This window comes from Plectropomus leopardus, chromosome 15 (genome assembly GCF_026936395.1).
Source record: "Plectropomus leopardus strain MGB_pleo_1.0 chromosome 15, ASM2693639v1, whole genome shotgun sequence".
Classification (NCBI taxonomy): Eukaryota; Metazoa; Chordata; class Actinopteri; order Perciformes; family Serranidae; genus Plectropomus; species Plectropomus leopardus.
Window position 1 is genome coordinate 33,353,882 of NC_142190.1, and position 14,504 is coordinate 33,368,385.

A 14,504-nucleotide genomic window follows, 5' to 3' on the forward strand; every position below is an offset into this window, starting at 1 on the left:
CGGTGGTATATCAGTATGTCAGTGTATAGATAGCTCTGTGTATAAACATCCCATGAGGAAAAAAGCGTGCGTGCGTACGTGTGCATGTGTGTATCGCCGCCTCCCAGCGCCACTCTATGTTCCTGAACCTGAAAAAGACGAGGAACCAGTCAGACCAGTGCAGAGCAGACATGGCAGCAGACCGGACCGGAGCGACGCTTCAGCAAACCGACGAGCTTCAGTCATCACATTTGGAGTTGCTGGAGGATCGCGTAGGGAATATCCCGAAGAGACATGCCCGGGTTACCGTCAAGTACAACCGGAAGGAGCTGCAGAGGCGACTGGACGTGGAGAAGTGGATCGACGACAGTCTGGACCGGCTGTTCTTGGGTCAGGTGGGTGTATGAACAGGCGGACCACAGAGGATTGTTTATACTGCTCTGCTTTTTAAAAAAGGATTACTGTGGTGGAAGAAGTATTCCGATGCTTTACTAAAGTAAAAGTACTGATACCACCCTGTAGATACTCTGTTAAATTTCTGCATTGAAAACCGTACTAAAAAGTAGCTTAGGAAAGTATAGTGAGGAAGTGAGAAAGAAGTGTGTGTGGAAGTACACACACATCTACACACACAAACACACACAATTATATAACATTTTTGGAAAAGACTTTAGTGTTTATGGCAATTAATTTGTGAAACAACTGATGGATTAATCAGCTTATCAGTACTGGGTAAACTGTTTGCTAATTTAATTTATAACAAAACATCATACTCATACAAACCCTTTCAATGTTTTTTTTAAATGCAAAAATCTTAACTTGTAAAGTAACGGAATGTTCAGATAAATTTCGTGAAGTAAAAAGTACAAAATTTCCCTCTGAAATGTGGTGAAGTAAAAGTATTAAGTAACTCAAATTCATAATACCAGTGGCATTATACAATAAGGCAACAGCCTATCTAAAATATTTTCTAAAAGATTGTGTAGATTTTTTAAAGGTGTCAGTCACAGGTGGGAAATAAGGAAGAACATTTTGAATGTTAATTTTAAAACATTCTATTTTAACAAGAAAGTGATGACGTGATGTGATGTGATGTGATGTGATGTGATGGCAGACTGTCACAGTGCTGGAGTGTGCTGCAGGCCTCCTGTGGTAATCTATGAGGTGACCAGTTGGAGGAGAGGTGGGGCAGCTTACTTCTCCTTACAAGGCCAAACATCCTGTGGATGTGTCTGCTGTCCCCCTCTCACAGATCTGCATCTTTCTCAGAGCTGGCCTTACATGGGCAGCATGGAACTGAGAGAAGGATGAATGATGTGAAAAAGGAAGAGGGGAAGCTTGCGTAGGAGGGAAGGCGCTGTTATAGGTCCCAGGAGAAAGTAAACAAAGCACATCTGCAGGCCACTGAGGCTGCTGACAGGAGCTCAGGGTCCACAAGGACACATGGAGACAGGAGTGCATGTTAGGACATACAATTCAGGATTGTACTGTGAAGACCAAGTATGTTGATTGTAAGAAAATAGACCTCAGATCAGATCTCAGTGATAAGAAAGCTCTGTGAAGCTAAAATGACCAAACAGGGCCACACAGAGAGCTTCTGCCCCAAACCAGTGGCAGATTCACAGGAACCTTGCACCCAAATGATTTATTTTTTCATTTCATATTTAGGCAGAAAAGGGTTCTAATCAGATGATTGGCGTTTCGATCCCTTGCTTCTCCAGTCAACATGTCGAAGTATCCTTTCCCAACTTGTTCTAGATGTTATGCCATTGGAGTTTGATTGTGTGTGAATAGTTACTGAGTAGCAGGTGGCACCTTGTACAGCGGCCTCGGCCCCCAGTGTGTGAATGTGTGTGTGAATATGTGAATGTAACATGCAGTGTGAAAGCGCTTTGAGTGGTTGTAAGACTAGAGAATGAATACCCAACTTGGAAACTCCGACCTTATGACATCACATGAAGGCAGCAATAACCCTCTGAACCACACTGTAAAAAAATTATCTCTGCTGTAAGCAAGAACACAAACGCTCAACATGAACCTTCCACCTGAATGTGACGTCCAAGTGAACATCTCATGCAATGTAAAAATCTGAATATGATTTGATGTTTAAATCTGTTTTGTTGTTTTATTGCCCAAGATGATTACATAACTACTCACACAAGTGCCATTTTGTTGAACCAAGTCATGTCACACACATAAACAGAGGGGCTGGTGGGCTGTGGAACTGGAGTCGTGTGTGTGTGTGTGTGTGTGTGTGTGTGTGTCAGTGCAGTGGTGTGGACGGGTCGATGAGACTGTCCCTTTCATCCTGCTCGACTCAAACAATGGCTGATTGTTCAAACAGAACAAGCCTCTGTTACAGTATTATGTGAACATTGTTTCTATTCAGCTCTCAGAGTCCAAACATGCAGATGATAGATATGTTCAATGTGTGCAGACTTTAGAATCCAAAGTCTTCAGTTACATTTAACACATGGTTCACACGTGCACAATATCTCGTTGCCTTACAGGAAGATACTCTAAAGAACTGTTTAGAACAGACTCCAACTCCACAGTCCACCAGCTCCTCTGTTTATGTGTGTGACATGACTTGGGTAAACAAACTGATACTTTTGTGAGTAGTGATGTAATCATTAGGGTGATTTTAAAACAAAACAGATTCAAACATCAGATCATATTCACAATTATCAAAAGAACTATTTGCTGCTTCAGTATGACATAAAAATCAAGTCTCTGGATACAAGGTCCATGTGAGTCTGCCACTGGTCTGGGTCAAAAACTCTCTGCTTTCCTTAGACTTAATGTCCTAGGTCAGGGGTAGGCAACCTGAGGCTCTAGAGCCACATGCGGCTCTTTTGCCCCACTCCGGTGGCTCCTGTGTCTCTGACTAAAAATTATATGGAAATGAATGGCGATTATTTTTTAAAATTTTCATTCAATTTTTCAATTGCAAAAATATGTAGCCTGTACACAGAATATGAAAATGTATTTCATTAACTAAAATATGAATCTATTTCTGTGACCTTGGTGTCTTTTCTGCTAAATTTTGCCAAATTTCAAAAATGGTGGGCGGTCCTGGATCAAAAAGGCCTGACTAGCTATGGATTCCAAATCCAAGATAGGAGAAGTCTCAGAGGAAAATGGAGAAGTTATTAGTGCATAGAGGCACTAACAACAGTGCATGGATAGATCTTTTAATTTTTACCACCAACACTGCAAAATTAATGTAACAAAAAATAATAAATAGTGGTAAAACATATTAATGAATGCTCATGTAGACCCATTAATAATATTGATAGGCTAGTTTGACTATATGTGTTGTGTTACCTGCAGCTCCAGAGAGATTTTTTTTTGTTTTGGGCCAGAAATGGCTCTTTTGATAGTAAAGGTTGCTGAACCATGTCCTAGGTCTAAATATGGGGCACACACCAGGTGAGCTAGAGGTCGCCCCTGGATGATGACATTGGTGAGCATGTGAGTTTTCCTCTCGCACCACCAGCAGTGTATATTGCATAATATTTCAACATCTATTGGACAGATTGTTAGTGAAGATTCTCAGTCATCCAGGTCAAGGTGAATACAGGTGCTTTATCGAGGGTAACTGGACTTGCTTGAGTTTTAAGACATTTCTCCTCTCATCCGTTTAGCTTGTTAAGTTCATGAATTGAATGATTAGCCCCTACAGTCACTGGATGGATTAACACAAAATGATGTGCAGATATCCATCGTGCCCAGACGATAAATCCGGCTGACCTTTGGTGATCATCTGACTTCTTCTCTTGTACCACCATGAGCTTAATATTTTTGGTTTTTAATCAACACAGTGCCCAGAGAAAATTAATCACTTTGATCCCCAGACCTATCAGCTAGCATTATCATATTTGAAAAAACTGTTCAGTTTGTTGGCGTAGATTCACAGAACAGCTGAAACAGGATATTGTTGACATAGTAAATGAACAGTTTGATGTTGGTTGTTAGATGATATTTTATGTATCGAGGAATAATAAAAGAAGCTGATACAGCTCTGCATGGCATTTAACAAATAATAATAATAATAAGATAAATTATCATTTGACTCACATTATTAATGCATTCACTATAGCAATACTTGTGAATGGATACTTGTGAACTGCAGCTCACCTGACATGTTTAACATTACGGCCTGCAACACATCAGCATGCTGGCACTGTGAGCATGCTGACCGTGAGATAAGCATATAGCTCAAGTGTATTCTCCCGGTGCATCTGGCATTGCTGTAGACTCTCAGTCTTTTCATGCTAACAGTTGGTCAAGTGACTGTGAATCGAAATGCATATTGAACTACTCCTTTAAGGACCCAAAGGTTTCAAACAATACCAGATATAACAGGCTAAATTTCAGGAGAACATACAAGACATCTAGAATTTTCCATTTTAAGAAATGATGCCACTTAAAAATTAATCTTGTGGGTTTGAATATTTGAGTTACTATAAGTGTGTGATATGGCCCACAGTGAGTCTTCATGGTGGACTGGAATAACTGTATGTGGAAACTTTGGGAAATACTTGAGGACATATGCAGGACTTTATGGGGAAGGTTCAAGAGGTTCATCTAGTCTAGCAGGAGGAACAGATTTCCATGAACCCGCATGGCTTTTTTTTTGTAATCAGGTTTTTTAGGACCCTAAGGCTGTCTAGATAAGAATTTTTCATGTTGCCAAGAACAACTAATGGCTCATGGGATTCATTAGGTGGCCATTTTGAATTGATTTCCGCACAAGTGGTTTCATTCCTCCTGAACCGGACAACATACAAAGACAAAAGAATGTACTTTTTCATATATTTTTGACATCAGGTCACTGACATGGTACTAACACTCTTTATTGGTAAAAAAAAAAAAACAACACAAAAAACAGGCAAATGACATGTTAGGCTCATAGGGGTGAGAACCACCAGAGGCCTCATGATACGATATTATCATGATACTACACGTTGTAATATGTTGTATATGTGTATGTATAAATTGTATTTAGTGGATCTGAAAAGCAATTGATTTTTATTTATTGTAGTAGGTTACACAAAGTAAATTTGTATTTGTAATATTAATCATTTATTAAAAAAGATCCTACTTGGTGATTTGTTTATCGATAAAATATTGGTGAGCAAAAATATTTCAATACTATCCTTTATCGATTTTCCCCCATAATTAATAACAATATTATGTTTGCTGGGCGGCACGTTGGCGTCGTGGTTAGCACTGTTGCCTCACAGCAAGAGGGTCCCTGTTTCAAATCCCGGTTGGAAAGGGGTTCAATCCGTGGGCGGGGGCCCTTCTGTGCGGAGTTTGCATGTTCTCCCCGTGTCTGCGTGGGTTCTCTCCGGGGTCTCCGGCTTCCTCCCACAGTTCAAAGACATGTGGCTCAGGTTGATTGGTGACTCTAAATTGCCCTTAGGTGTGACTGTGAGTGTGCAAGGTTGTCTGTCTATATGTGTCGGCCCTGCGATAGTCTGGCGAGCTGTCCAGGGTGTAACCCGCCTTCTGCCCGATGACAGCTGGGATTGGCTCCAGCCCCCCCGCGACCCTTACGAGGACAAGTGGTTGCAGAAAATGAATGAATGAATGAATGAATGTTTGCCATTCAATTTCACAGTTGTTTTCTGCAACATAATAATAACAAATGATATTAATAAATGTGTGTTTAAAATGTCTATGGTGATTCATTAACATAGTGTGTGTGTGTGTGTGTGTGTGTTTTCATCATGTGTCTCCATCAGGAAGGTGATATGCCAGATGAGGTAAACATTGATGACCTGATTGACCTGCCTAATGATGAGGAGCGAGTCAAAAAGTTACAGGTAACATGCCTTGCGTGTGTGTGTCATACTGTAGAGGATGCTGCTGATTAAGCAGAAGCAGAGAGAATTTTATTAATGATTCATATTAATGGTTTCTTTCTACCTCATGATGAGAGAGTTTCTGTACCAAGATGGTCAAATTCAGATTCAGAGAGTCACTCAAATTACTTTCTACACTGAATGAGATTTTTAGGGGAAACGCTGTAATGTTTATGGTAGAATATTGTAAAGATTATATATGATTATGTGGCTGGATTGTTACAACATGATCCCCCTTTTCTTGGCAGGAGCTTCTTGGAAAGTGCAGGAACAACACAGGGGTATGTTTGAACTTGAAAATTATATTTCCAACCCAGGAAAAGTCATGATGATGCATACATACCATATGCAAACTTACGGCATACCTACATGCACACACTCAAGCCTCATTCCCACTGCACAAAAATCCTGCTAATACCTGCTAACATCTGGCATTTTAATTCAATGAGAATGCGTATGATCACCATTCACATCTGGGTCAAATGACTCTGCAGTAGACACGGGTTTTTATCACCTCAGGCTGCGATCAGCATTGATGGGAGAACAACACGCAGGTGAATGCGATAATTTTATCTCCTCAACCAGCGAGATGCAATGACTCGCTGTCTCTAATTACCATCCGTCTCTTCCTAAGCAGCACTCAAACATTATTCCAAGTTAGTCTACAATGAGTTTGAAACTGAGACTAAATAAGTAAGAGATACGGAGAGAAGAAACAAACTCTGTTCTTCCTGCTGTCTTCTTTTTATACTTTTTACCTGTTCTGGTTGTCTCTGACATCGCATGGACACATCAACAAAACAAGTTACACAGAAACACACACACACACACACACACACACGCACACACAAAAGCTGACAGTAAGGCAGACCCGATGCAACGGTGTGTTCATCTTGTGGAATACAGCCTATTGCCTATATTTAGTGGGTTAGCTGATGTATAAAAAACCACGTTATCACACACACACACACACACACACACACACACACACACACACACACAAACACACACATGCACAGACCCTGGTCACATGCACTCAGAGTGAAGCTGCAGCTTCTGACACCTCATCCCATGGTCACTCCACAGGCTTCAACAATGGCTTTCTGTGCTCTCTTGTCTTTTTCTTCTCCTTTTAAGCCTGAAACAAAGAGTCTTTCTGGACTGGAGCTTTGGCCTCACTGTAGCCTGGTCAATGCAAACACAGGCAAAATAGCAGGGAGGGTCAGCTGCTGCTTTTCTTATTCAGACAAAAAAAGGACTTTAATACTGCTTGATGAGGGAGTATGAGGCTGACTGGGCTGTAGAACTTCTAGCCGGAGTGCACAGTCAAACACAAGCATCCAAGAGCCATTGAAGCATTTATTGCAGGAGAATTTAGGGGAGATGGATGAACGCATTATTTTCTCTGTACAGTAATTAAACATACCATAACTTAGAAGAATGAACAGCTGACACTTAATGCATCCACTTTCTATACATAGAATCCAAAGCCTTTATCAGGGTGCTGTTCATAGAAAACACAGGTAAATACAGGAAAACAAATACAGTATATTTCATGCTAAATCTAAACAAGTTGCCTTACCTATTGGGTTTGAATTAATCTCACAGGTTGGCATATTACACAACTCCAAAACAGTACATCATGATCTGTTTGAGTCACATACACACATTAAAGTAAGATGCTTAACATTTAGACAATAATAGGATATAACCCTTTGGAATGTTTGAAAAGTTAGCAGTTTGGCTTGATTTCTTTCCAAAACATGAGAAGAAAGCAGTGAGCAAATACAAAGGAAATGACACAAAATCTAGAAAATCTAGAAAATAACTTTTAAATAACCTAAATTATTTAAAAAAGTGAAAAACAAACAAGGAAATGACCTAAAAAGGTTTTCTGTGAAATATTCCTAATTATATAATAATAATAATAATATATATAGTTTTTTGGACATTTTTCCACAGCCTTTTTTAAAAATACATTTTTCCAAAAATACAAATTTCTTGCAATTTGCGGAACTTTTCTTGCCAAGTTGCTCATTGTTACTTTTCCCCATATTTTGTAAAAAACAAACAAATTTGTTCATGGTTCAAAGCTTATAATACTTGTAAAAGACGTTTGAAAGCAACACAGGAAGAGTGATCGATCACGTTGATCCAGGTTTCAAAGGGTTAAACAAAAATTTGACTCAAACAATTTGGCACAACAATTTCAGGTAAACATAGTGGTGGCAGCACAAAGGATTTATACAAACAGTTTACTGGTGTGGCAGCATAGTCTCAAACAAACAGCACGCACCCAGCCCTTATATAACCTGCCCTGCCTCTAAGCTCCTCCCCTTTGACCAGCTGAATCTCTTCATCCAATCACGGCCTCACAAACTGACATTCAGGGTGCGTTCTGAAACACATCATTTTTGTTTTTACTTATAGTAGATACTGCCGCTGCTCTTACAGAATATGTACTGTTGTATGCAGTCACGCAATCGGGACACACTACTTCTTCATAACACTCACGTCCATTTTTTTTTTTTTTAAGATTATTTTATTCTGGCTTTAATTGCCTTTATGTGACAGGCCAGTGTGAGCGAGAAAACATTGCCGAGTTCACCAGATATATAAACCCGGAGAGCTTTGCTGTTATTATTTTGCAATGTTTTTCCTTTAAGTTATAACTGCATACATGGTGGATTCTATTATTCGGTACAACAACATTAGCCTGCACATACATTTCTCTATCACAGTTATTGTAGTTTTTTGTTGTTGGTCATCTTTATGATAATTTTGTTCACTTAAACAGTTCATATTCCTGTTATTACCATCTGGCTGGTCACTTGTATACCTGTCATCCATCATTGTGTCCTCTGACAGCAGTAGGCTGTCATCTGTTTGCGTCTTAGTGTGATGTATCTTCTGCTGTGCAGAGGGTTGTGGGTAAGAATAGCCAAAATAGCATGCTTGCTTTACATACTGCAAAATCTAAGCGGATGCAGTAGGACATCGTGGTGTTTTTGACATAATGCATCTGGCATACTGTGCATTGGAACATATTAAATCTTTGCCATACTGCATAGTGTGGTAGTGTGGGTATTGGAATACCCAGCCAATCTTGAGATTTTGAACGCTCATACTTAATTTATGGGACTCTGAGCAGGAGCATCATTAAAGACAGGTTCATATTTATTTCTTGGATGTCCAAATGGACACTGAAACATTTCTTGCTTACTGTAATCATTCCTCTTGTATGTAATGGACATTCAAAGAACACCTTCTAACATGCTTCCTGTACTAATGTTCCAAAATTCAGTCTTTGTTCTGTACAAGACAGTATCCCAAAGTTTATCTGAAGATAATATGAGGCTTCAGAGTGTAGTTATCAGATTCAGTGGGCATCTTCCAAAGCTTAAGTCTTTAAAGAACAGTTTCTGTTTCCATGATGAGCTGCTGTCAATATCAGTAACACAAGTTGCCTCCACAAAGTTGCCTGTTACAGTTCATATCCATGTCTGTGAAAACAGGGAAGCTTCACACACATCATCAGAGCGACTATTCAATAAGTGACTGTATGCCCCTCCGACAGACACTTTTATGTGAGAAACACATTCACATCATAAACATACATGCAGAGAAACCCCTATCCAGTCACAATATATGTGGTAATAAAATAAGACATTTTGCATGAATTAACAGAAAAGGCACTTAAAATTAGAAGCTCTGTGCTGGAAATTTGCTATAACTTCAAAATAAAGTGTGTTTTTTTACAGACTTGACATGTTCACAAGTCACTTGTGGTTCATTTAGAGCGGACCGGTGACCCACTTTTGGAACAATTCCCACCAGTTTGGAACCACTGCCCTGTTAGATATTTGCGTGAAATGTTGTCATGATTAGCATATGAATACTTGAGTTATGGCCAAAAAATGTTTTGTGAGGTCACAGTGACTTTGACCATTGACCACCACATTTTAATCACTACATAGTTGAGTCCATGTCAATGTTTGTGCCAAATTTGAGGAGCAGCTACCACTGGCCCTGAGGCTTAAAACGGGGATTTCATACTAATGAGACTGTAACATTAGAACACACTTTGATTGGTTTGTCTGTCTCAAACTGCTGAGATGTTATTTTAACACCAAACAAACTTTGGATTGTATTTTTCTACAGAATGAGGACTCTCATTGGAAGAGCGTTAGAAGGGCATAACTCAGCTTGTATGAAAAGAATACATTCCCACCGCAATTGGCGGGTGCATGTGGGTTTTTTTAAACACGGGTAAACCCGCTAAATGTCTGTATTCCCACTGCCACATTTACTGCTGGAGAACAAGTCGGACTTTCTCTCAGCTTGTGTGTGTGTGTGTGTGTGTGTGTGTGTGTGTGTGTGTGTGTGTGTGTGTGTGTGTGTGTGTGTGTGTGTGTTGGTGAGTTGGTGTGACGTCATGGACAGGCAAAAGAACAGGTATACTGCAGATAGCAGCAGCAACAGAGGTAATTGAAAACTTTTCAGTGGTTTTTCCTCGTTATTTATCTCTTACTTATAGAGTCCCCCTTTCAAACTCGGTGCAGATATATTTGAATCAGTGTTTTAGTGCTGCCTAGGAGGACCCAGACAGTAATTAGTGATGGCATGACATTGCATCTCGCCAGTTAACGAGCTTCAATTACTGCTGCTTACTTCATTGCCAATCGAAGCCGGAGACAATAAAACCAGTTTTTTACTGCAGAATCATTTGAACTGGGTGTGAATGCCAATTGTACGCATTCCCATTGCATTAAAAAGCCAGATGTTAGCGGGTGTTAGCATTTGTTTGGGCAGTGTGAATGAAAACAAACTGGTTCATAAACCAACATAGCTGCTTGCAACTTGGTATCCTAGAAATATGCCACATTATGCTACCCAAATATGCACCCAAAGGCACAAACATAGTGAAACTCAACAGAGGGCTGCATACCTGTAACTTTCTCTGCTGGGTTAGATGTAGATGTCTACAAAAGGGAAACAAACCTACATGAATCCAGAGTCAAACAAATGTTTACAGTCAGTGTTTATTAAAGACTTTGGCTGCCTGTTTCACCCACCAACTTGCACTGTTCCCATAACACACTATATCTGGATCCTCATCAGACTCAACAATTACCTTATTCCCACTGCACAGAAAACCCACTAACACCCGCTAACGTCTGGCTTTTTAATTCAAAGGGAATACGTACGATTGCCATTCACACCCGGGTCAAATGACTCTGCAGTAGACACAGGTTTTATTGCCTCCAGCTCCGACCGGCACTGATGGGAACCCAACACCCGGGTGAATGCGCTAATTTCAGCTCTTTAACTGGCGAGATGCAATGACGTGGCGTCACTAATTTTACTTAAAATTACCATCTGTTTCCTCCTAAGCAGCACTAAAAAATTATTCCAAATAAGTCTGCACCGAGTTTGAAGGAGAGACTAAAAACTTTTCAGTGGTTTCTTCTATTTTTATATTCCTTAGTTATTTAAAGACCTCTGTTCCTGCTGCTGTCTTCTGTTTACCTGTTCTCCTTCCTGTCTCTGACACACAAACAAACTACCCCCCCCACACACATAACAGCTGATCGAAAGGCAGACTCGTGTGATGGTTACTGACAGTGGGAATACAGTATTTTGCAGGTTTACCCGTGTCTGAAAAAAACTAATTCTGGTGGGAAAGGGGTATTTTATTTTAACATAAGCAACACATTAAAATGCAGAACAGTAGAGAGAGAGTGGGAACTTCCTCCTCGGTGGCTGTGCGGTCCTCCTCTGGGGGACCCTGCTACTCTCTGAGGCCTTTTTCCATCTATGGACATAGAAACACTGAAAACACTCAACAAGAGGGGTGGAAAATGAGTAAACACTTCACTTCACAACACTTCAACTCTTTGAAACCTTGTGCTTCTTTCAGATACATTTCACAAATCTTTAAAACTTTGAACCCTGAGCACATTTGATTTCTTTAAAAAAATATGGGGAAATGGCAATGAGCAACTTAGTTAGAAATGTCCCACTAATTGCAAGAAATTAGTAGATTAAGAAAATTATGCTTAAAATGCTTGAAAAAAATGTCTGGGGAAAAGATAAAAGAAGCAAAATATTTTTTTTATAAAAGTATTATAATTACATTGATTTTTTTTTTTTTACAGAATTATTATTTTTATGGACCTTTTGTTGGTATTTCCTTGTTTGTTAGTTGTGTGTGTTTTGTCTTATTTTCGGATAATTTGTTCTTTCATTGCTCATTGCTGTCTTCCTATGTTTTTGAAAGAAATCAAGCTAATTTGCTCAAGGTTTCAGTGGATAATGATTAAGGCTCTCTTTTTTTCCGAGTCAGATTTGATGGTCCAGTGAAAATAGACTGCAGTGTGTACATGGGAATGAAGGAAGATTTCACCTAGTATAACAGTGTGGCTTATTGATGTGAGATAGAAGGATGTCAAAGAACTATTCAAACACTTTATTGTAACATTGTATTTCATCTCTGCTTCATGTGACACCTGTTGTTGGTGGGGTGCTCCTCCCCAGACCTTCATCAGAGAGCTGGTGTCAAAGCTGGAGGGAGTTCAGAAGCAGGAGGAGCTGCAGAGCGAAGGCATCGAGCATCCCATCATCTGCCACAACCCCTACCGCCATGAGCCCTACCACTTCAACAACCCGCAGCAGCACCATCACTCCCACCACACCCGAGGCCAAAACCAGACCCTCTGACCACCCCTCCAACCAAGACACGACGTCATGACATGAAACAAGTGTCTGTTGGACTATGAAAGGCAAAGAAAGACTCTACTCTACTCTTAAACTCACTAATTAAGAAGTCACATCTTGAGTGTCTTTTGGTTACAAGACTCCAGGAATTCACTGCTCCTGGCCAAGAAAGAGTCTGGCACATCTCCCACCATAAAAACACAGCCTTTTCCTAAAATGTCAGACTTTTCAAAGAAATAACTTTTCGTGTCATATCTCACAACAGAGATCCATAATAAAGACAGGAAAATTAGATTTTGAGAATAAATTCATAATATTATGAGAAAAAAAATCTTACATTTCTAAGTATGAAGTCATAATATTGCAGAGTTAAAATCGTACATACATGAGAAAAAAAGTTGTAATATTTTGAGATGAAACTCGTAATTTTATGAGAAAAAAGTTAACTATTATGACCAGAGAATTGGGTAATATGGTAAAATCCCCTGTCCATAATTTCCTCTTTTTTTTATATTTTCAACATTTTACCATTTGTTCATCCATCCATCAATTCTGATTGTTTATTCATACTTTGCCACTTTTTATACGATACTATCCGATTCTCCAGTCTTAATCTGTGATTTAATTTTTCATGAAATTATAAATTTAATCTCACAATAGTATGACTTTTTTCCCTTGTCAATTTCTGAGATTAATCTCGTCATATTCAGACTTTTGTTCTTAAAAAAATAGGGAGTTTTTTACCCTCACAATATAATGACTTTTTGCTTGGAATTGCAACTTTATCTTTGCAATATTATGACTTTTTTTTTTTTTTTTTACCCAAAATCTTTGGGGGTTTTTCTTTAACATAGTCCTGATCCTCCACTGTAATATCTCAATGATTAATATGGAAATACATTCACAACTCTTCAGATAATTTAGAAGGAAAGACACTTGAGATGCCATGTAGCACATGACATCATAGAAAAATACTTTTCCACTAAGTAATTTGATAAATACTTTATTTGCAACCTCTGACTTTGACTTTAACTCGACTGGAAAAGGCTTTCATTATCTGACTCTTACTGTTATCACCACAGTTTCCATAGTTGGATGCAGGTTTGTGGTACTAACTGATAAAGTATCTGATGAAAGAAGGCAAAAGAAAGCAGGATCAACTAAACCTAGAATACACCTCTCTTGATTTAAACTAATCCTATCACACATCACTGTCTGAACCGATGTTTCAGACCAATGTGTCCCACCGTCCACTCAACACATGAGCAACTTTTCAAATAAAACTGCCAGATTAGATGCACATATATGACTTATTTAACATGTTAGGTAATGGAGATCCTGAGTGTTATTTATTGTCATGATTACAGGAAATGGAGATAGATCCAACATGCCAGAATGATGTAACACTGGAAATAATCCTGTTGCATTGCTTACATACTGTAGATTTTTAATATTCAGTTTTAATAGTGATGTTTCACCCCCTCTGTTTTTTAGATGTGTCGTTACTACATTTTCAGTTTTGTTTGTACATTCACTAACTTTGGATTTTGCAAAGAGACACAAGTTCTTTGTAAGAATTTCTAATAAATTTAGTTCTTTCACTGTAGGTGCATGTTTAATGGGCTATAACGTTCTTGGCATTTCATCTGAAGTTTGAGAAGGATGCTTGTTAGGTTCACCTGTACTGTACAAGTTCATGTCATCCAATATAACATCTCAGACCAAAAGGATATAAAAAACATTTGAAGTGATCATTATCTGTGGGGCCCCTGAAATCTACATGTTTAATATAATTAAACTCAAGCTAATGATGAAACATCTTCGGTCATCATCATCATCATCATCATCATTATCATAATCATCACTGACATCATCAACATCATCATCATTTTATTTACACATCAGAGAAATAGTTATATAGAATACAATACAACC

The 14,504-nt window shown here is 39.0% G+C and overlaps 1 protein-coding gene across 1 annotated transcript; it reads left to right on the plus strand.

Moving 5' to 3' along the window:
* The first annotated feature begins 127 nt into the window (after nucleotides 1-127).
* On the plus strand, nucleotides 128-14,175 carry ppp1r14aa (protein phosphatase 1, regulatory (inhibitor) subunit 14Aa). The gene is made up of 4 exons (XM_042498562.2): nucleotides 128-374; nucleotides 5,733-5,813; nucleotides 6,101-6,133; nucleotides 12,390-14,175. Exons 1-4 carry the CDS (start codon nucleotides 171-173, stop codon nucleotides 12,570-12,572), a joined length of 501 nt encoding a protein of 166 aa, XP_042354496.1. The 5' UTR covers nucleotides 128-170; the 3' UTR covers nucleotides 12,573-14,175.
* The last annotated feature ends 329 nt before the right edge of the window (nucleotides 14,176-14,504 follow it).